Below are 22,240 nucleotides of genomic sequence, written 5' to 3'. Positions count from 1 at the left end.
ATTAGGGAAGAGTAGAGGAATTTAGAAAAGGCTGTGCATGTAGATAGGTTTAGATAAATGGAGGGGAATTCCAATCAACTAGCTGCTTACTGCCCCCATTAAGAATAAAGACTTTCTTTACTCCTGTACCCTCCTATCTTCTATCATTAGAACTACCAGCTGCTTGCTGTTTTTGTTTCACAGAGTATGACACATAATAGAAACTACAGTAGCAGAAGACTAATCTTGTGCTGAATGGGGAAGCAGATGGACACTGAAACAGAAAAGTTTTCCACCTGGTTTTTCTGCCTTTGATAACCAATAAATTTGCTCTCAAGTATCAGTTTTGCAAAGAATACTTAGCTTTGCTACCAGCAACTGTTCCATACCACATCCTGTTTCAAGAACCACCCTCTTCTCTTCCACCCTCAGCCAGGGTCCTCATTTTAACCTTTCTCAGGTAATTTTGACATTCTTCAGCCATGCATATCTTCCATGCAGCGCTAACTCTTAGCTGTCTAACTCAAGCATCACTTAACATTATTGCTACCCAAAGCTTAAATAAAACATTAATGGAATGAATAAAACTGAATCAAATACACCTTTAGTCCTTTAGTTAGAATGAAAATCAAGTTTCATTCATTAAGTTTCACTTTTATTTACGGAGACAGAAATTTTCAACAAACTCATAATTAAATTACTTAATAAGGGTTAAATCCTGAGTTAACAAAAGTTATTGCTTCACTGAAGTTTCAGAAGTTGCTAACAGGCATTTTATATTTTTGGCTCCCAGTACGATTTCTTCAGACAGCACTTCTTCCATTAAATCAGATGCAAAACACCAAACTCACAACTGAGGAAGGCAGTAATTACCAGTGCAACTTTAGTTAACTAGCTGTGCATCAGCTAGAGTACAGTACAAAACATTTGTTGAGATTCAAGACACAAGAGTCATGAACTAAAACTCCGTCTTTCAATAACAAAAAAAAAAGTGTAATATAGGGATTGTAGTTTCAAATTGGATACAATCAAGTGAGTGATGATTAATGCACATGTTAATGCAGAAAGACCCACTGGTTTTCAGACACTGATGACCAGTTCATTATGATTACAGTAATTAAACCTCTTACCCTAGTCCATGAGTCAGCTGACAGTCTGTCTTTGTGAATGTACCTTGCAACAAATGAAACTGGTTCTTGCCACTACCATACATAACTACAGAACATTTTGAAGGAAAATACCTGGTCAGGGAGCGGCTGTCCACCAAAGCTCACACAAATTAGTGTCACAGTTTTCTTTCACATGCCCTGCAAGCTTCCCAGTACTAGCATGCTTTTACTCACAATGATGATGCATGCACAAAATCTGCTTTGCATGCAATTTGGCAATACTCATGAGATAGATGAACAAAATACTGATCTGAGTAATTTTTAGTGCAGTATTGATGTCTCATATAGTTTGGAAAAAAGCATGAACAAGTTTCTTCAGATACAGAGAGTTCTTTTTGAATTTCAGAAACTAACATTAACTGCACTCAAAAAGACCTGGGAGTACAAAACAGAGAGACTCTAAATCACTCAGTCATTTATAAAACCCATCATGTGGAAATAATACAAGCACAAACCAAAGATATTAGATATCTTTTTAAAGATTACTCTTCTAGGTATTTTTCTTTATGGAAAGCAAGCCTTATTTTAAGAAACAGTTAAATGTATTAGCAAAGTGCAATCTGTCTGTTATCAAAAGTCTTTCCAGAGGAGATGATACCAAATATTAGCCAGTTGTGGTAAGTTAGAAGATAACTTGAAATTTAGAGTAGATTAATTGTAAGACATCTACATAAAGGAGCGGGGACTTAGCACTCTCACATACAAGAGAGCAAGTCATGCTTTTACGCTGATACTGAAAGATCCCAACAGGAACTACAGGATGACAGGTGAAACTTACCAAGTTCTAACACTGAAGAGACAGGCAAGAGGATAGGAACTAGTTTTTAACAGAAAGGTATTATTTGAAAAGATAATCTAGATAAATAATAACCACATTCCATCATAACACCGATTTTCTGCATTGTGTATTTGCCAAGGACTGGAAATGCAATCCACACAAGCATCATAGCTTTCAGTGACTTCATCCAGTGACAAAAGTAATGTTTAGGACTTTGCCATCTCTGCCCCCACCCCATGTGGACAAACATCTTTTAGCTGAAGGTCTTGCTTTAATGGGATGGATAGGATTGGTAGGTAACAGTCCCCACATGTGCGTGAACTACGACATATTTTACATGACATCAAAATAATTCCATGAGGCTCTTTCATTACGATTGCCACCATATTGTGCTAACATTACCTCCTCAACTGCAGTTTTCATTTTAAGAAACCCACTAGCCAAACTGCCATTTCAGTGGAAGAACCAAGGTGAACCGTATTCACATTGACACAAAATATCACTATATCCCCAAGACAGCAGTAGTCTTTAAATAGTCAAACTGCCAAAGAAACACTATTTGTCGCCAAAGTACTTTAAATTCTTGTGAAAGTCTCTGGCATCTTCTTAGAAAGTGTTTGCTGCAACAGCATTCTGCACCAGAGAGATTACCCTATTAGCACTGCGTTACTGTCAACATTAAAAGACAAACAGGTCGTAAGTGCAGGACCAACCAGAAGAAAACGTCCAGTTTGGAAACCTTTCCAGTAAGGCATGGAGTTGAGGGGACTTTTGATCTTCCCCAAAAAAGTAATGTGCTGCTATGGCGAGGGAGACTATTCCATCAGAATGTTTTTCTGGGGCCTGAAAGTGAGAAAAGAACAACACAGTCCTTATCATTATTTCTGGCTTTTAAACACAGGACCAATACAGATGTACTTTCTACAGGCTTTGTATGCAACAGACTATATATCTATCTATTCAACAGACTTTATCCTGCAGCTCTTTGTCCTTTATGTTAGAACACTTATCTTCAAACATACCATGATGAGTTCAATCTGAATTGAACTTGCAACTAGGTATTTAGATAACAGTGCCTTTGACATGTTATGTATCTCGCACATCTTCTAACTTCAACATTTGTAGCTGTTGGTTTTGCTGACAAATCAAGACACGGACTCCAGCATAGTCTATATACCGATATTTCTATTGTGAATCCTTAGGATGAAAAGCCTGCTCTGCCTAGCTTTGCTACTATCAATCTTGCATAGCGTGTCACGCTGCAGATTCCTGTCTGCCTTTATTGAGTATCCTCAGAGTATTATTTGGTGAATCATTTAGACTGCCTGTTCCAGGAAGGAACAAGGGACTTTCTGAATTTTCAAAGATTCCTGTAGTATTTACTCAAGGAATAGGACACTGTTAAACCTATAATAAGAAACCATACAGCACTGTGAAAAGGTCTTTGCTGGAGCGCCGCAGTTGATGGGAGGACTATTGTAAATCCCACTGGAACAGCAATGCTGGTAGCCTTGCTTCCAATTGAAAATAATATAAAAGAAAATCTACAAAACAAAGCTATTAAAGGTCTTCAGCTTCAAGACAGGTGAGTTTCCCACCAAACACTCCCTGTAATTTCCCAAAACTGAGCAAACAGAATACATGAAAAAGAAACTATTCACAATAGGAAAAATAACTCTCAAATAACACTAAGAGATAAAACTTAAAGAACTATGAGGTTGAGATCAGAGAAATCCAAACTTATGACCTAAGACATGAACATATTTTCCCTTTGGCTGTTTGGCAAGTTAGGAGACTAAGCATCAAAAATATGTGTGAGCCGATATGTAAAGTTCAGGGACAAAGTAAATGAGGAAAGCTATAGAGTTAGGATCTATCAAACACAGCTTAAGACAGTTCTTATTACATTTTTCACCTAAGAATGAAGCGAAGGGGACACCAGCGCAGAGCAGAGGCTTGCCAGTTCCCAGCAGCAGCGTACTCACCATCAGCTCTACCCAGAAGTGCCATGGTGTAGCCTGCAGCCCGTGGGAGTAAAACACAAAGTAGTCTCCTCCTATGCTAGCAACCGGCACACCGTCCCCGAGAGACCAGGTGGACAGAGTTGAGCCCTCGTGTGGCCGAACATACAGAGACATGTGACTGGGACCTGCAGGGACATGGGTATGTATCTAGATGTATCAACAGGTAGAGGCAGAATAACCATCTATTTTCCTATATAGTAGCATGTTATCTGCGTATTACTACTTGTGTCTCCCAAAACATGATAAAACTGTCTTCTCTACTGAAGAAGCTTAAATTATTTAGAAGCAGTGAGATAAGTGAGATGATCATATAGGAGAGGCACAGAGCTATAAAACGACTAAGAAAGGACTTGCTGTAAAAAGATCAAGGGCTTACTCAAAATAGACAAGGTTATCAGTGTCCCAGATAACAACTGCAACACAACACCCAGAGCTTCTAGTGTGTTATGAAACTGCATTAATTCATGCTAATCTCACAAAGCTTACTATCTTGGGAATGGCACTGGAACCTGCAGTCTTGGAGTCAAAACCAGATTTATTACAGGCATGAAAAATAAAACCAAATCCCAAACCAGAAGTTTCAGTCTCTCACCAGATACTTCAAAGCTTAACCTCACGGAGTTCTGGGGCATCAGCTCCCTGGACAGAACTTTAAAGTGAACTGGGCTTCTCAGAATAATTTCTGGAGCAGGAAGGTACCAGTTTTTCCTGTGTTTAAAAATAAGTGTTAAGTTTTTGTATAATACAGCTGACTGTGCTGTTACTAAATGAAATATTCAAAAGCTACTGATTCTAGCAGAAGGCAGGTAAAATCAGCAGCTTGTGGCTGGCAGATACTGGAAGGGTACATTAATAGAAAAATAGTAACCAGTGTGCTCATTCACTACTTTTGTACACCTTAATTTACAGAACAATAAAATAAAGAGTATTTGCATCTTCAAACTGCTACATTTTGTTCACAAGATTCTTGGGCTATGAGAAATAGTCACAGCAGCTAGTTTTCCTCTGTGGAGACCAGCTATTCCAGACTTCCTCTGCAGTCAGCTGAGGTGAAGGGAGGAAGAAGGGAAGAGACATACATATGCCTACTCTGAACTGCCCTTTAGAAGCCCCATCCTTCACCTTTTTCTCCGCTGGTGCTGACACTGATTTTCCATACATCAACTTTTCCAGCTCCTGCAGCAGACTAGCAATCTCCTTCCAGAGATTCTGGCAGAAGACACTGCACCTAGACAGAAGTTTGTCTTCTGAAGTGGAATGATTATTTACTTTTATACCAAGATTAGTCTTACTTTTCTTACATAAGTGAGATTGCATAAATGACCAATTGTGCTTTGGTAGTAAGTGCTCAAGTGACGCAGTGTTCACACCAACCGGAACATGAAATGCACTGGTAGAATCCAAGGAAGGCCACAGAAAGGTGCCTGCTCCTCACATGGAGTTCTAATGGTGTCATTGATTTCAGGTACATGGGGAGTTATGTGAGATATGCCATTATAATCAAATCCATTAATCCATATACCAGAGTCACTTTTAACCACATTTCCATCTAGATCATGAAATCTTCTGCTTGTGTGCTAGAAGACAAAAACAAAAAAAACAAACACAAAAACAGAAAGATGATGGAGCATGTGCAGCTCTCAAGAGTCAGAAGTGATTCTGAATTATCCTCTATGTCAATCCTTAAGGCTTACTCCATTTTCAGTATGCACTAAACATGTATCTGAGTATTTATGATTATATAGAGAGAACTACTCAGATGAAAGAAACATACCATAAACCACCTACATTCAGAAGAGACTGTGCCTGTACGTATTTGCTCACGTTCCATCGAGTTTGCTTTTTAAATTATCATTGCTTACTCAACTCTCCCACTTAAAACCCCCTATAAAAGGCCCTGCTCTTCTGACACAGATGAACTAAACACAGAGATTGAACAATGGAAACATTAGCAACCAACAGAGGCAATGCAATATTCAAGGCTTTTCTTACCTGTAGAAAGACTCGCTTAGGCCTTGGATTAGCTGCATCAGAACTGTAAGGAAAGAAGATTCCACTACAAACGAGAATCAGAGTGACTACAAACACAGCAGTTAAAGTTATTAGCGTCGTTTTTGTGCTTTTGACAAGGTAAATGAAGTTAATCTAGAGAATAAAAAGACAGACCAGTTATAAAACTGCAAGACTTAAGAAATAAGACACTATTTGTATAATCTAAAATCCAATTATGGAACTGAAAGAATATTAAAAAGATATCACTGCAAGTACTACCTGACACAAGACACTTCTTTGTAATCTTAGTATTGACAACCAAAACGAATAAAGTGAGTACTTCCCCGAGCCTTCAAAAATTTCCTATTTTTGAAAACATTTGCCAACAAAAACCTAGAACCTTTGTACCAGCACAGCAGAAAAAAAGAATGCTGAGATTTATTTTTTTTAAGTGTAGTGAATGTATTGTTCAGCCACACACTATACTTCACATAAAAATAATGCCTTAAATATGCATTAAATTGCATATTTTACAACAATATTTACTACATCATTATAGAGAAGATAGATACATTTTTGTAACCCCTGCCTCAATGACTTTTCTTTGACTAACACAAAACATGGAATCTTTGACATATTTCCTGTAAGTTTCCTGTAACATTTAAGATATTGCCAAATTACTGTTAACTTCAAATACTAACTTAGAAAAACTCTAGAAAAAATTTTAAAGTTTTGAACAACATTTACAAGTTCTACTTACAAAATAGGATGACAGAATCATAGTCATGACCACAATAAATCCTGCCAACACCACATCAGGTAGAATTTCTGAACCGCTTCGTCCCATGATAGGTGTAAACATTTCAAACACAGTCCAACTTAGATACATCATGTACACATAGGGAACAAACATTCCCAGCATGTACATTGTGACAAACTTCATTGTGGCACCTATAGGGTACAGGGGAAAAAAAAAAAAAAAACAAAACAAAAAACAAAGAACCCATCAAAGCTTGAAAGGACATAAACCTGCAGCTTTACCAATATACCCACCCATACACTGCTGCAAGGCCCAGTATACAACACTGGTCATCCTCCCTGACATGGATGTGGAAAGAGGATCTCATTTTGCACAGCCAATGCCAACGTAACTCTTCCAAAAACACCATAAAACTACAAAAACCAAAATAAACAGGTGTTCTGTCCCAAACAATGTTTGAATATTACAGTATTTTCTAACAATCTTTACTGTTCCTCAAAGTATGCGATCACTTACTAATAACCCCACACAGGGTTGTTCTTTTCAGCCTGACACACAGGATGTTTTTCAGTGTATTTTTCAGAAAGAACTGTCTTTAGTTCAAGAACACTTCTTTTTGTTACAAAAATGTCACACAGTTACTTTTTGAATATTCAAATTCAAGTTTGGGATTTCTTTTGCTTAAATAGTGCCCTTTCGAAGACAGAGGTTTCGAAATACAACCTCCTCCCCTCAGAACTCATACCTTTTTGGCTGAATTCTTTATGGATCATCAGCTTAGCAAGTAAAGGAAATGCTACCCATAATGTACAAACGAATGCAGAACAAAGGCCCATCTGAGTAATCACAGCCAATGCTATAGACCAGATCATCAGTGAGGTGTCGAAAAAAAGATCTCCCAGGTACTGCTCATTCATATTCTGTAACAAAAAAAGCAGATTACTTATTACTGAGCATATTCTATGTATCACATCTCATGAGAAAACATATAAAAATCCTTCTATCTTGTATATCATGGAATTACAGAATGGTTAGGGTTGGAAGGATCCTTAAAGACCACCTAATTCCAACCCCCCTGCCATGGGCAGGGACACCTCCCACCAGACCAGGTTGTTCAAAGCCCCATCCAACCTGGCCTTGAACATTGCCAGGGACGGGGCAGCCACAGCTTCTCTGGGCAACTTGTGCCAGCGCCTCAGCCCCCTCACAGGGAAGATTTTTATCTCCACTCTCTTGGTTTAAAGCCATTTCCCCTTGTCCTGCCACTACATGCCCTTGTAAAAAGTCCCTCTCCAGATTTCTTGTAGGCTCCTTTAGGTACTGGAAGCTCTCTACGGTCTCCACAAAGCCTTGTCTTCTCCAGGCTGAACACGACGACACACAACCCCTCAGAACAATGTAATTGTTTTCCTTGGCTAAAATAATTTTGACAAGCATCATCTCACCATTCTGTTACCACTCAGAGCTACCCATGACAGTATATTTTTTTTTTTTTTTAAATCTATTCTGGCGCACCTTGAAAAAGAGATTACATGGGCTGGGGTAGAGGAAGGAGAGAATGTACAATTGACAATACCAAGAAGATGGAAGGTTGATGTTTCAGGTTCCCAGGGCCTTTTTATAAAAAGCGTTAGTTATTTGTGAAGCATATAGAAAAGTTACGTAGTACTTATGTGTGAAAAAAGTATCCATATCTCCTGAGGTTCTAAACATGGGTTCTAACAGCAACTGTTTATACGCTTCTTAGACAAGCACTGTTATCACTGCACAAATATGTGTGTGGTGCCTTTATATGTCATGCCACAGCTACCACTTCAGAAATCTGCTTTTTAAACATATTATGTGTTTTGAAGAAAAGATGTGCATGGATCAGACAATAGCAGATACATTTTCAAAACAGAAGGAATTTTAACTGTCAGAAATCTGGTTTGGTTTTGTGTTGTTGTTTTGGGGGTTTTTTCTTTTTGTTTTGTTTTTTTAAGTTACGTTAGAAATGCTGCAGTGTTTGCAGTGCAAGATTCTTTATTGTGAATCCTGCTAGTAGCAATAAGGACTGCTTGCATGAACAAGCTATCAGAAAGCACCTAGTTCAGTTTCGGGCTTGGGGGTGTGGGGAACATGACTATAGCCAAACCTATTTCAAAACAAAAAGCTTATTAATTCACAAGTTCTTGAGCCTCTGACAGAAAACACCCAGGCATTGCTTGTGATAGCCAAGTAAGAGATTAGCTTCAAAAATTTTTTATGCAACTCTTAAGTACAATGTAAGTTAAAGAGGCAGCATGTGTATGGTGTACTGCAAGCTACAGCATGCAGGAAAATTAAGAGACTCATGATATCAAGTTGGATGATCTGCTGATCAGACAATTAGCAGGCAAGAAGTAGATCCAGAGCCTGGAGCAACTGAACAGTTAGCAAAAGTATACTCTCCTGTCAGTTCTTCCAAAAGACTGGAAAATGGTAACACTGCATCTATTTTATAAATGGCTGATCTTTTCCACAGAAGGACACCACCACATACATATGTTTGTTAAGCTACACATACAAGCTAACACTCCCCTTCCCCAAACAATTAAAAAACCCCACTTCCAGATAAGGACATGATGCATCCACCCAGAAGCTGCAATACAATCAAATTTCAGTAAGTTCTTAAAACTTCTTCAAATACTTCCATGAAGCTAGATTTGACTGACAGCTTTCCTCAATTTCCTTGCCCAAAGCTTATACACATGGTTGAGAAGACAAGTAACAGCAAGCTGAATGATTAAATATTACTGCCCCTAAAACCTAAACCTAACAGGCTCAAGTAGCTGACTTCTGCTCTGGAAGACCATCATCTGTCAGGTACCCTCTTGTGTTGGGGCCCCAGAGCTGGACGCAGTACTGCAGGTGGGGTCTTTATGAGAGGGGAGAAAAGGGGCAGAATCACCTCCCTTGACCTGCTGGTCATGAACGAAAACACTGAAAGATATCAAAAAACCTAAGTTCTCCAACTGTTGTTTTGCTCTCGTATCACTGAAATCACGGCAGGAAGTGAAGGTGCAGATAAGGAAAGAAGCAGTGCCTTATAATGGATTATGCTAGGTTTTTGACTTTTTTCCTTAAGCAGCTCCTAAATGTCATTAACAAGGAGAAAGCCTTAAATCATGAAGCTCTTAACTCTCTGATTCAGCAGAACAATCCCTATGCTTAGACGAAGCAGTTATTACAGCAACATTTCTGTCCGATACAGAAAACCTTTTGCATCCTTTTTAATCAACTCAAAAATTAAGTCTTCCATAGATGACACACTACATTACCCTTCAACATTAGCAACAAAGTCAAGCCTACCTTGTAGAAGAACTTCTTGGCTAGTGTATGCACAAGAATGAGATTAGCTGCAGCTGCAGTGCCATACAGAAACACAGAAACATAGAAATGTGTGTACCAAGAAAGAGACCGTCCAATGACAGAGACAAACACTGCCACTATAAGGACTGTCACCAGTGTGCAGATCCAACTTATCAGTGTTAAGCCAAATGCAGTAAAGAATTTCTTCAGGGTATGAATAGCTATGAAGAAGAAAACAGAAGTTTCAACAGTTATGTATTCTACTGCAGACTATCATCAAGACTGTAGTTATTCCACAGTATAATTGCTTTAATGACAAGACAAAAATAAACCTGCATGAGGAGTCCACTCTGAAGATTTCTCAACAACAGTCTAAATTATTTCGCCGATTTCTTTGCAAGTCTTTTTGAAGTCTTCCTCACTGCAAGATTTATTCTCTGACTAGTAGTGTATTATGTGGATTACCATGTTCCCAAATCTAAAAATTTCTCTAGAGAACCAGCTGATCCACTCTGCCAGTTTTAAAATCTCTAAACCAAAATAAAATCGGAGTTGTTTTTGTTGTAGCTTTTTCTTACTTGAAAAATGTTTGCTGGATTTTGTGGGGTGGTGTTGGAGGTTGTGTTTTGGTTACGTTTTATTTTTCTTTAGCAGGTATGTTCCTACACATACCTGAAAAGGTATAACTAGAAGATTTCAGTTGGTTTATATCCTTTATTAAGCTTTGTTATCTTTTTCCCCAATTGTTCTTTTCTCATTTGCTTCTGCCTACAGATGTGTGCTAAAGAAACATGATTCTGAAGCCCTCCCTGTGCCAACAGAATTTCTACAGATAGTAAGTTTTTTTCATTTTCAGATCTTTCATAGGATTCTATTTTAATCTTCAGGAAAGGGTAAGAGACATGATTCGTAAGTGCTAGACATCACAGACCCTCATAATCATTCACAGTTGAGAAATGTAAATACAAAGAAACTCCTATGGCATGCTGCACACCTGAAGTTTATTTCTGAAGTTCACCTGAACACTTCTCCATCTACTGATCGTTATTCATTAAAGAGTAATAGGATTGATTTTTAATTTTTTCTCCCAAGAACTAGACTTACCTCTGGTTTTGGGCTGTATTACTTTCTTGCTTAGATAAAAAAAAGCAATAACTGCTGTAATATAGTTCATGATAGTGCCAACACGAGCAGGATAAGCCAGGACAAATAAGCCAAGTACATCAAAGAACACAACATTTCCATGTCGATACTCAAAGGATTTAGCCAACTTATCTGATGTTGCTAGGTATTTCAGGACAGCTAGAATATTGTCACCTATTAAAAAAGCAAATACACAACATATCAGGGGTGACGAATTAGCACACACCATTTTTTATATGTAAGCATTCTTAACGAAAAAACAGAACTGTACTGAAATATCCTCGATGACATGAGTATACAACTGACTATTGTGAAATAGGTATTCAATGGTAGGCACAGCATAGTATTTTCATGAGCTGATCTATACAGCTAAAATAAGTATACTTGGGAAGCTTCATGTATTGAACGCTGCTGCAATGAAAGGCGCAGTGACGCTTTCAGCCCTTGAGTAACAGAATCATAGAATACTTAGGGTTGGAAAGGACCTTAAGATCATCTAGTTCCAAACCCGCTGCCATGGGTAGGGATGCCTCACACTAAACTGTGTCACCTAAGACTCCATCCAACCTGTCCTTAAACACTGCCAGCGATGGAGCTTTTACCACTTCTTTGGGCAACCCATTCCAGTGCCTCATCACCCTCACAGTAAAGAACTTCTTCCTTCTATCTGCATCTCCCTGTTTGAGTTTGAACCCGTTACCCCTTGTCCTATCACTACAGTCCCTGACGAAGAGTCCCTTTCCGGCATCCTTGTAGGCCCTCTTCAGATACTGGAAGGCTGCTATGAGGTCTCCACACAGCCTTCTCTTCTCCAGGCTGAACAGCCCCAACTTTCTCAGCCTGTCTTCATACAGGAGGTGCTCCAGCCCCCTTATCATCCTCATGGCCCTCCTCTGGACTCGCTCCAACAGCTCCATGTCCTTCTTATGTTGAGGACACCAGAACTGAACACAATACTCCAAGTGAGGTCTCACAAGAGCAGAAGGGCAGGATCACCTCCTTTGACCTGCTGGTCACACTTCTTTTGATGCAGCCCAGGATACAGTTGGCTTTCTTGAGGTCTGAAATTAAGCACTGGACTTCACGGTTAACCCATAGAGGAATTTACAATTTCCCAATCTTCCTCCTCTTCTCCTTGCCATTAGCAATCCCTCCATGTTTCAATGACTATTAATTACCTGCCTTGCTTTCCCTAGATGACTGTAAGATAGGAAACAAGGAGGTTTCCTTTGTAGGAAACAAGGTACCGAACAACTTTTTGTTTCCCACAGTACAGCAAAAACACGTACTTAAATGAGAACAGTAGTGTTTCTTTATTTTCATTTTGCTTCTACTTGACCTGTAAAAGTGCTTATTGGCTGAAAAGTTTGTCTTTTTTTTTTTTCTCCTCAGCTGTGACACATTAAGCAAGAGATGTTACATGTGACCACCATGATCAAATGGTAAAATCATCTTTCAAAAAGGAATTTAGAAAAGTTACTTTCTGTCTTGCAACTTGCACTTCAAGAAAACGTTTAAAACTCTTACTCATGCTGGAGATCTAAGCTGACTTCTGTATAAGCTTAAAGAGCGAAATGGTCAAAGTCCCAGAGGCACTTAGGATTTCATTAGTTTTCCTGGGAAACTAGAGGTCTTGCTGTAATTTTCTTTACTGCAGTCTGTCAAATAGCCTGCTATGAGCATGACCCGTTAGCAGCAAATAGTCCTGTTTATCAACAGTCCGTGTGCTACCACTTGAGTTTGACTGAGATCCATTCATCAAGAAAAACCCGTGTTGGCAGATCAAGTCTCTATGCCCCCAACTTAACCATAAGCTTCCCACGATGAACATTAACCAATAAGGGGACTTACTGAGAGAAAAGGAACGCAGACCACTGAACAATCAGGTATCAATAACTAGATTTTAACCTTCATTAGATTCCACAGTTACTCTCAAAACAACATTACTGGATGCTGAAAAAGTTTATCTTCCTAAATTGAGCAAACATATATCCTTTGTATTTTAAAGACACGTATTCAGTTAATTCTTTGTTCTTTAGAATATGTCTAGCATGTTCTAAATGTGTAATTAAAACCATGAATTTCTTGCGGTGGTAGTCTCATAGCAAAATGAAAAAGCAGCAAGTTTAGTAAATGACCAAATTCTTGAAATACCAACCTGCTCTCTGAATGGAATCTGCTAAAATTCTGTCTGATGTGTCATATTCTGTATGATAAATGTAGCCATTTTCAATAAAAGCCAAATCTATTCCTACAGAGACAGAAAAAGCATATGTGAAATTATGTAAGCTAAAACCTCAAAACAAACATGTGAAAGCCTCAGATATATTTTAAGCAAAATGTTGTGCTACTTTGCAGCCCACTCACTATCCTTGAAGATAAACAAAATAGTCTGCTTTGCAGAAGGAAGACTAATTGGGATTCCGTGTGTATTTAAAAAAGGACACTTTAAAAGCATTTTAAAATATCTGTCCTTTCTAATGTACTGTTTACCGATGTCATGCAAATCAAACTGATCTTCACTGAGAAACACAAGAATTACTAATCATCTCAGCTTCAGAGAATATGACCAAGGTGATTCCAAACATTTACTAGTAAAACATCAATAGGGATACATGCTGAAAAGTAATAAAAAGCAGCACTGTGGAGCTATAGAAACATCTTCCCAAAATACCACGTGTGTTATTTTTATTTCCCATTTGTAAGCAGCTTTTCAAATAGCCAGTCTGAAAATTCTTAAATTACCGAAAAAGATAATTACTTAATTTGTATTAATTACTTAATTTGTATTCGTTTAGAAAAAAACAGATGTCAGTGAGAATTCATTTACTATTTATGATCCAGGTATAATTCTGAACAAACAAAACCTCATTGTACAAAATCAGCTACTGTATTTTCAGGCTAAAAGCGTACTTTGGAACAGTTCATGCCAACAGTTCATGCATATTCTTTGGAACAGAATATGCCAGCAAGTTTTGTTCTAAGAATCATTTCAGAGATATCACTGACAACTGAAGTCAACAACCTGTGCCAGACAGCAAGGATTTACAGAAGTTTACATTCCCTTGAATTGTGTTTGCACTGTGTTCTCCACATTTTCTTCCACTGATAATTCTCTGTAGAATTGATAGCAAACTATAAACAGGTTAGCAAAGCTAAAAAACTGCTGTCCTGTGCTTGATTATGACCAAATAAAAGTTATGAAAATGCACCCATTACTAAGTCAGTATCTCTAAAAGAGATGATTTTGGTTTATCCATTATGTACAAACATTTAATTCCCACAAGCAGGTTATTAGCTTCATCACCAAAATGTTTCTAAACAGAATGTTTGATAGCATACTGTTAACTCCTGGAAACTTTCTGGAAAACAGCAATCTCCAAAAAAGATCCTTTAACAACCTGCACAACGAAACAAATCTAAAGGCTCTTGCCTTAGAACATAAGCAACAAAATTTGCTCCCAAACTGAAAGACAAATCAAATTTGTGGACCTCCACATAGTGAACTGCAGAACAGCCTTCTTGTTATAAAATTAAAATAAATGATTGCATAATGCACATTGACATGTCTTTTGGTAAGATACCTGGAATGTTGCCAAAGTCCCTGTAGATACGGAAGTCTGTATCTGCTGGAATAATACCACTCTGAAATACTTCCTGTGCTACCACAGAGGCAAATGGATGTTTGGCTGCAACTACGTATGCTTGTACCAACCAAGGATTCTCAGGTCCTAACAAAAGATGAGCAGAAAGTTTACAACAAATACTTATCAAACTCCAGTTAAGATATGTATCTTTACGGTAACAGGTATGTAATGCAAAGGAAATCACTAGTTTCAAAATGCTGCTGCTCCACGGGTGATAAACTAAGTGAATTTGTGTTGGCTGAATTACTCAAACTTGAGAGAAATAATTAGTTACACTTGGGGGAAAAAAAAAATAAACCCAACACTGATGCCTTGACCATTCAGTGGCAGAGTAGATGAGCCATCTCCCAAAAAAGTCCCAGTATGAAGAAGACATAATCTTTAGCAGTTTCCAATTTATCATCCATGTATCACACCTCAAAATTGTTGTTTAGAGAAAAGTCTCTGCACAAAAGCATTCCTGCAAGTAAACATTTAAGCAGCTCCAGCAGTAGAAGGAAGTCTGCAGTCCAGCTAGGGTGGAGCAGAAGTTAAATGCAGCCTGCAAAACACAGTTCTGCTGCATCCTGGGCAGCAGATGGAGTTCTAACGCCAACACCTCCCTGCAAAGATTTTGAAAGAACTGCTGTGAAAATGAAATAAAGCATATGAAAGCATGTGTATGCAAGATATACGAGATATCCAAATCTCTTTTCCTCCTTATTACCTAGATGTAAAAGGGAAATACACCTTCTGTAATTCAGTTCTACGCAGGCTTCCCACCGACTAGGCAACTTCTGTGGCAGTGCTTTAGCCTACACACATCTAAAGATGGAGAGCAAATTATTCGCTACACAGGGTTGGGAAAGAGGCACAGAGGTTCTCCCATCTTTTGCTTATGAGTCACTTTCAATACTCCTTCTAATCTATATTGTTTATTATCAAATTATCCTAGTATAGAAAGTAGACATAATGCAAGCTCATACCTGTTTGAAAAACAAGTTCTCTTCCTCCTACACCTGCTGCCTCCAGGTTAATAAAAGCTCTAATTGACTTGGCCCACTCATGTTGTGTAATGAAGCCGTGACTAGCCTTGATGGGAAAACAAAATTAAAAAATACAGGTCAAATATCTTTCAGACCAGCCTAAGTGTTATTTTCTATCACGTATGATCATAACTCATGATTGGAGAAGGCATATCACTTACAACACAGATGCAGAAAATCCAAGTCCTCTAATTAAGCTAATATGGTCAACATTATTAATCTAAACACATTTTTCCCTTTGAAATCAAATATATTTTCCTCAGAATGTTAAGAATGTTAATGTTAACTAATGCAACTAGTTAAATGGCATTTAACTATTATTTCAACAGATTAAATACAAGCCATACCTGCAGTTACTCTTTCCTTTGTGAGAGTCTTAATATACAGCTTTGATGTATATTTTATAATTCCGGCATATTCTCACCTGCAAAATATTTTCTTCTGCACCATTGAATAAGAATATGACAGCATGTTGCAGGGGCTCTGATGATTTTGAAAGTATGTTAAGTATTTCAAGCATCACCGCACAGCTAACAGCATCATCACTGGCACCTTAAAATAATCAGAATAATATGGCTTATAACAAACACACAGAACTGCAACAAAGACAAGAGTATACGAAAGCTTTATGCTCTCTTAGTCACTTAATCTGAGGTACACTTATGTCAAACTTTAGTATATTTTCTGCTACTGCTTGTAACCTGTGTTTATACTAGTTAAAAGCAACAGCAGAAAGAAAAATAATGTTCAGAAGTTGAGCAGATCCAGTATTATTGTTCAAGAAAAGCAGACTAACCAGGTCACTGAGCAAGCAAAGTGATCACTGGCTATTTTTCTAAGAACAATACGAATAAACAAGGGCACAGTTTTCACTTACAGCATACTAAAATTTTGAAAAAAAAAAAAAAAAAACCCACACAAAGCATCCCGCTAAAGCATCCAAGTGGACAAAACCTCCAAGTAATGTAAGGCCAAGGTTGCAAAATAAAGCAAAGGAAACACCAGAATTCACACCTTTAAAACATTCTTAAAATGCAAATATACATTATAATATAGTATTTTCACTACCAGATGTTTTCCACCATCCTTCTTTCTTCGCAGAAAATGCCTTTTGCTCCGAGCTCAGTAGTCTGTTCCTCATGCAACACTACTCTAAACTTACTCTCACTTCCTCACACTTCCCATGCCCCACCATTTTTTTAATCTTGATTAAGCATCCATGTTTTATCCAAGGTATCCTCATTTCCCTCGCTTTGCTGCAAGCTGTACCATCTCCCTATACCACTCTAATCCACAAAATCTGGGAGCAAACAGAGAAATTTAACTTCATTCCTTCAGGCCGGGGTGCATATATGATGCCAACATGCACTGAGATGTCAGTGACACTCTGTGCAGGCTGCAGTGTGCTATTTGGCCAGACTTATTAGCTGCTAACTCTTTGATTTACTCAAAAAAGGAGCTTTTCCAAAGCTTGTAACTTGGCAAAATTCAGACATACCTGTCCCTTCCGTAAAAAGATCAGATTCCTGATACAAACACAAATCTCAGCCTAAACTTTAGCCTTAGCTTATTGTACAGAGGTGATTTAGAATAAATACATAAACCAAAAATCTTTACTATTTTGTATGCATAAGCATCACCATTAGATTACGTTTTACTATCTGATTTTCAAATACACTGATCACTGAGTCCTGCTGATTGTGGTTAAATAACTCATTTTTTGCAATGAAAAAAACTGTAGGCAAATAGCTTACAAAAATACAGGAGAATAGAAAACAAAACGTTCTTGCTTATGTTATGGGCACTAAGAAAATGAAAGACAGAGCAGTTCCTCATTGTTGTGGTGAAGGGTGAGGCTGCTTTGCAATTAGGGGCAAGCATACAGGCTGATTTCTAGCTCCTCCATGAGTTTCTGTATAATCCTATACAAAATACTAGTACTTTTTGGCACCTTTGTGCAAGGTTGGTGAAGTGTTTTACTGTCTGAGTAACTGTGAAGAAAGTAACTGATGTAGACATAAGCCTGTTTTACAACCCTCAGAAACACATACACAATTTACATGGGGCATCGATTTAACGACAGTTTCAATAATCATTGTATTATGCTTGTGCAATATTCTTTCTAAGTCTAAGCAGCCACTTTTAGACTACAAATACAGTAATTAGCATCTCTGTGGTTCGTAAATCTTAGAGTGTGTGTAACAACAATGCAGTTATTAAGCTTACTTTGGAAACTCGTCTCACCTACATATGACCAAGGAGAAAAGGAAGTTCTGCATATTATTTCTTGACAAAAAAAGGCACAAAGAGTAGGGAGAAGGCATTGTTTCTCTAGCTAATAATTGTTTTCTCAGTAACAAAGACTACTTGCATGTGCTAAAGAACAAAAGGTTTACCTGTCAAAATAATATATCGCGGGGTGTAAATGAAGAAACTTCAGTACAAGCAGTACTGTTGGTGACTGAACTCTACAATAACAGGCACACACCCGTGGCTGAGTGTTACAACAAATGTTTTCATGTGGTTCTCAGTTCCCTACCTTCCTGGTACCGTTAAAACCATGTATTATAAAGCTGTTTACACCCTTGCTGCAATAATATTTAACATGATTAGATTTATAAAATGCAGAGGGATAAGTGTAAGAGAGTAAGCAACAGTGAAAGTAGTGGCGAGATGTAGACACTACCAAGGCAACAGAACCTTAATCTTTTATCGCTAAAAAGTCTTTTGAGACAGAAGCTTTGAATGCAAAAATTAAAAAAGTCTTAAGGGTATCACACAAAAAATTTGAGATAAAGAGATAAAGTATGATAGCAGCAAAGTGAGGAGTAAACACAGATTGGTTAGTGGGGGTGGGAAAAGCCTGTGGCACAAACCATCCTTTGAAAGCAAAACCAGGATTAAATCAGTACAGAAGTACGGAAAGATGAAAGACCTGAACAACAGGTGGAAGCAGCACATGAACTACATGCATAAGCAGGGAATTATAAGAAAGGTAGATATAACCAAACTTTCTAGAAGTCTAAATATAGTTAGAATGCAAATCTGTAATTTGCTGCCTCCCATAAAGTGAGAGTAAAATCCTTACTTTAACAGAACCAAGATGTCACTCTAAATATTGAATCTCACTGATATCAAGCAGACTAGTTGACACATGCAGTATTCTAGCATGTGGCTTATAAGGCTACTTGATAGGAGAAGACAGCAAGCCAAGCTCTGTGGCTCATGTAATGTACAGAAATGCAGAATGAACATGTGGACCTACCCGGGGTATTTGGTACGGAATCAAAGTGACAATTGGATAACACTGCATGCTCAGCTCCATTTCGGGGTTCCAGCTTCACTACGACATTGGTTATGTTTGCATAGTAACTAGTAAAGCCTCCTAAAAAGTCAATGCTGAAGGAGCCTGTGGGCCTCTGTATGTCTACAGATATCTTGTGAGCATCTGTGCTTTCTCTTTCTATTGCCCTAATTTGTTCTAAGAGGTAGTTAACTGCAAGAACTTCATTTTCTGGACTTCCAACTGTTCTGGGCCCAATTGCTGTTATGTTGTCAAGATATCCCCTGTAAGAAATAAATTACACATTCAGCATCAACATGTTCAACATTTGGTATGTGACTTATCTACAACGGTAACATTTTTGGACATAGTTCTATTTCAAAACTCACAGTACATGGAAGAGACTAAAGACAACTAGAAAGCAATGCAGTTGAGATGCTAAAGATCATTATGGTAATGGCCATATAGTACCAACCTTTACTGAGGGCTCCTCACCCTATCTATCATGATGTTAAACCAAGCCACTGGTTTTCTTGGTTTGCACATACCAACCCCAAAAGAAATAAAAGGGTGAATGCAGAAGCTAAAGATTTTCTCTTTAGCAAGGTTCTGCATATGCATACCTGCTCTTCCCTGGATGTCTGAATAAGCACACACCAGCTAAAAATCTGCAAAGAAGCTTTCCCAGACACCAAGTACTTTATAACAGTACCAGAATTAAACTATGTAGGATGCATTGCTTGACGGGCCGAAAATAGCACCCTTAAGAGGCAGCCAACACGAGAGCTGGCACCCTTGCAGTATTTTTACCTACTTTCCACAAGCGCCCCACCTCTCGCCAGGGCAGTGAAAGACACACGCACTCCGCAAGTGACACGACCCGCAACTGATGGGAAAGGCCCGCACCGGCTCGGCCGGCCGCAGGACTCCCCGAGCACACCCGCTGCACCCACACTAAGGACCGGACGCTGCAAACCAGGGCTCGTCCGCGCGCCCACCCGGAGCCAGCGCCCGGCCGCCGCTGCGAGCCTCCCGCCGGCGCACAGCAAACGGCAGCCGCAGCCACCGCCAGTCGCCCTCAGGCTAACCCGGGCGGACTCTGCCCCGCGGCCGGCGTGGCACGGGGAAGCCGCGCCGCCCTCCGCCGCCCGCCCGCCGTACCTGGCGCGGGGGGCGCTGAAGTCGCGGGGCCCGGCGGCGGGCGGCTGGCACAGCAGCCGCCGGTGCGAGACGTGCACCAGCGCCCGCAGCCCCAGCAGGTACAGCAGCACCAGCGACGCCCCGCGCGCCTCGGCCAGCGCCAGCCGCCGCGGCCCTCCACGCTTCTTCCCGGCCATATCGCGGCCGCCGTCCTCCCGCGGCGGCGAGCGGCGGCGGTCCCGGTCGCGGTGGCCGCCGGTCGCGCGAAGCCGCCACACAGTCGCCGCCGCGCCGCGCTCCATGGGCCACGCGCTCATACCCGGCTGCCGGCGCCGGCCCCGACGAGCAGACGGGCGGTACGGACGCCGACGAGGGTCAAAACCCGCCCCGGCCCCTCCTCGGCGGGGCACGGCGGGACGGGGGGCGGGGCCCTGTCACCGTCTCCCCGCGCAGGCGGTTGGGGTGTCGGTGGTGGTATCTTCTCGGTTTTCAGGCCCGGGCGTGCGTGCCCCGGCTGGGGAGCCCTCCGCGGCGGTTGCCGGTGGAGGGTGCGCGCCCGGTAGCGGTGGAGCGGTCTGTCCTGCCGCACAGCACCCGGGCGAGCAGCGGCCTGACCCTGCGCCTGAGCCAGGGTCACCCCAGCTTTGCGGCAGCACGCAAAGGTGTACGGGCGTTCGTGTCTTCATGGCGTTTTGTTAAAGCTTGCTTTATTAACACTAAAGCGCAGGGGAGAGCCTGCACAAGTAACTGTGGTGTCAGCGGGGGAGCGCTAGGGAGCACCAGAACCCCCCCACCACAGATGGAGCCGCGCAGACATGAAGTCAGGGCGCCGGCGGCGTGCGGGGTTGCTGTTTCCACGCACTGCATTTTGGCATTTGGCAGCTGCAGCGCTGCCCTGGCTGGAGCCGAGGTAGCCCCGGGTGAAGCGCAGGAGCGTCTGGACGTGCCAGTGAACAGCAGCTTCCCGTGAAGCCATGCCAACGAGAGCACCCCTGGGGGTGGGGGCCTGAGCCGTGACACAGACCATCACCCCTGCGGCACTCCGCTTGCTTCTCCCTGCTGGAGCATTCTTGTTCCTGCTGCCCTGGTGCCTTCCAGTGATGGGGCAGAGCTATTTGATGGTCATTTTTCCTATCTTTACCATGCTGCTTTGCAATGTACCTGGCTACTCCTGAGTATATCCTAAAAGATATATATATATTGTTTCTAGTGCTCTGTGGCATAATCTGGAAACAAAATACGTAATGACATGATCCAGAAAATACTGTTTCAGTATATCCAGTTTTGCAGATAAACACGGAATGTTGCCTCTTCCTGCCTCTATCTTGCCACATGAAAGCTTCCTAACAGGAGCGGCAATACTCTTTGGCATGAAGAAGCCTGAAGGAGTGGTGCATGAAAATGTGATGACTACGCTCTCTGCACAGCTCAGGTTTTTTTAGTAAATTTCCATATTCTGGCTTAGTGAGTTTTCTCTTTTGCTTCACTGCACCCTCAGTACAGGCAAGATTACTGCTTAAAATTTATGATTTACAACTCCAGATTATGCTACTACACTTACTACAGCTGTAAAAGAATTTAATCCTTAATGGCCTTTTCTCTTTCATTCTTTGAGCAACATTTGAACATTATAAGCCCCTCAGTTAAGGAAAAAAACTGACTACTGATTTTTTGTGACAGTCACACTCTGCAGGTCAAAACCATTTTTACTATTCTGTCAATTCAAAATTCAGAAGTAATTTTCTGCTCTAGATCAGAAGGATTTCTGATGTTTGGAATACTGACAGCACTTTTATCATCTGTTCTGAGCACTGCATTTGAGAGGGTGCTGTGTGATGTGAATTAAGCTGGTAGTATAGACATGTTTTGACAAGACTGGAACATCAGAGTTAAATACATCAAGAAATACAGTGCCCTGTATTGCTCTGTTAGTCTGGAATGACCGATTTAAAGTAATTGGATCTGATTTC

General features: G+C 40.3%; 1 protein-coding gene across 1 annotated transcript; it reads right to left on the bottom strand.

Moving 5' to 3' along the window:
• Window positions 1-607: 607 nt before the first annotated feature.
• On the bottom strand, window positions 608-20,634 carry ERMP1 (endoplasmic reticulum metallopeptidase 1). The gene is made up of 15 exons (XM_030512415.1): window positions 20,292-20,634; window positions 19,113-19,414; window positions 16,272-16,399; window positions 15,788-15,893; window positions 14,760-14,906; window positions 13,334-13,426; window positions 11,137-11,349; window positions 10,033-10,253; window positions 7,448-7,622; window positions 6,703-6,893; window positions 5,943-6,095; window positions 5,325-5,527; window positions 4,543-4,658; window positions 3,912-4,075; window positions 608-2,769 (listed from the first exon to the last, which is right to left on the bottom strand). The coding sequence occupies exons 1-15, from the start codon at window positions 20,585-20,587 to the stop codon at window positions 2,605-2,607; spliced, it is 2,673 nt and encodes an 890-aa protein (XP_030368275.1). The 5' UTR covers window positions 20,588-20,634; the 3' UTR covers window positions 608-2,604.
• Window positions 20,635-22,240: the final 1,606 nt, after the last annotated feature.

Source organism: Strigops habroptila, chromosome Z (genome assembly GCF_004027225.2).
Source record: "Strigops habroptila isolate Jane chromosome Z, bStrHab1.2.pri, whole genome shotgun sequence".
Classification (NCBI taxonomy): Eukaryota; Metazoa; Chordata; class Aves; order Psittaciformes; family Psittacidae; genus Strigops; species Strigops habroptila.
Note: the sequence above shows the minus strand (reverse complement) of the source record. Positions and strands in the feature narration are given on the sequence as shown.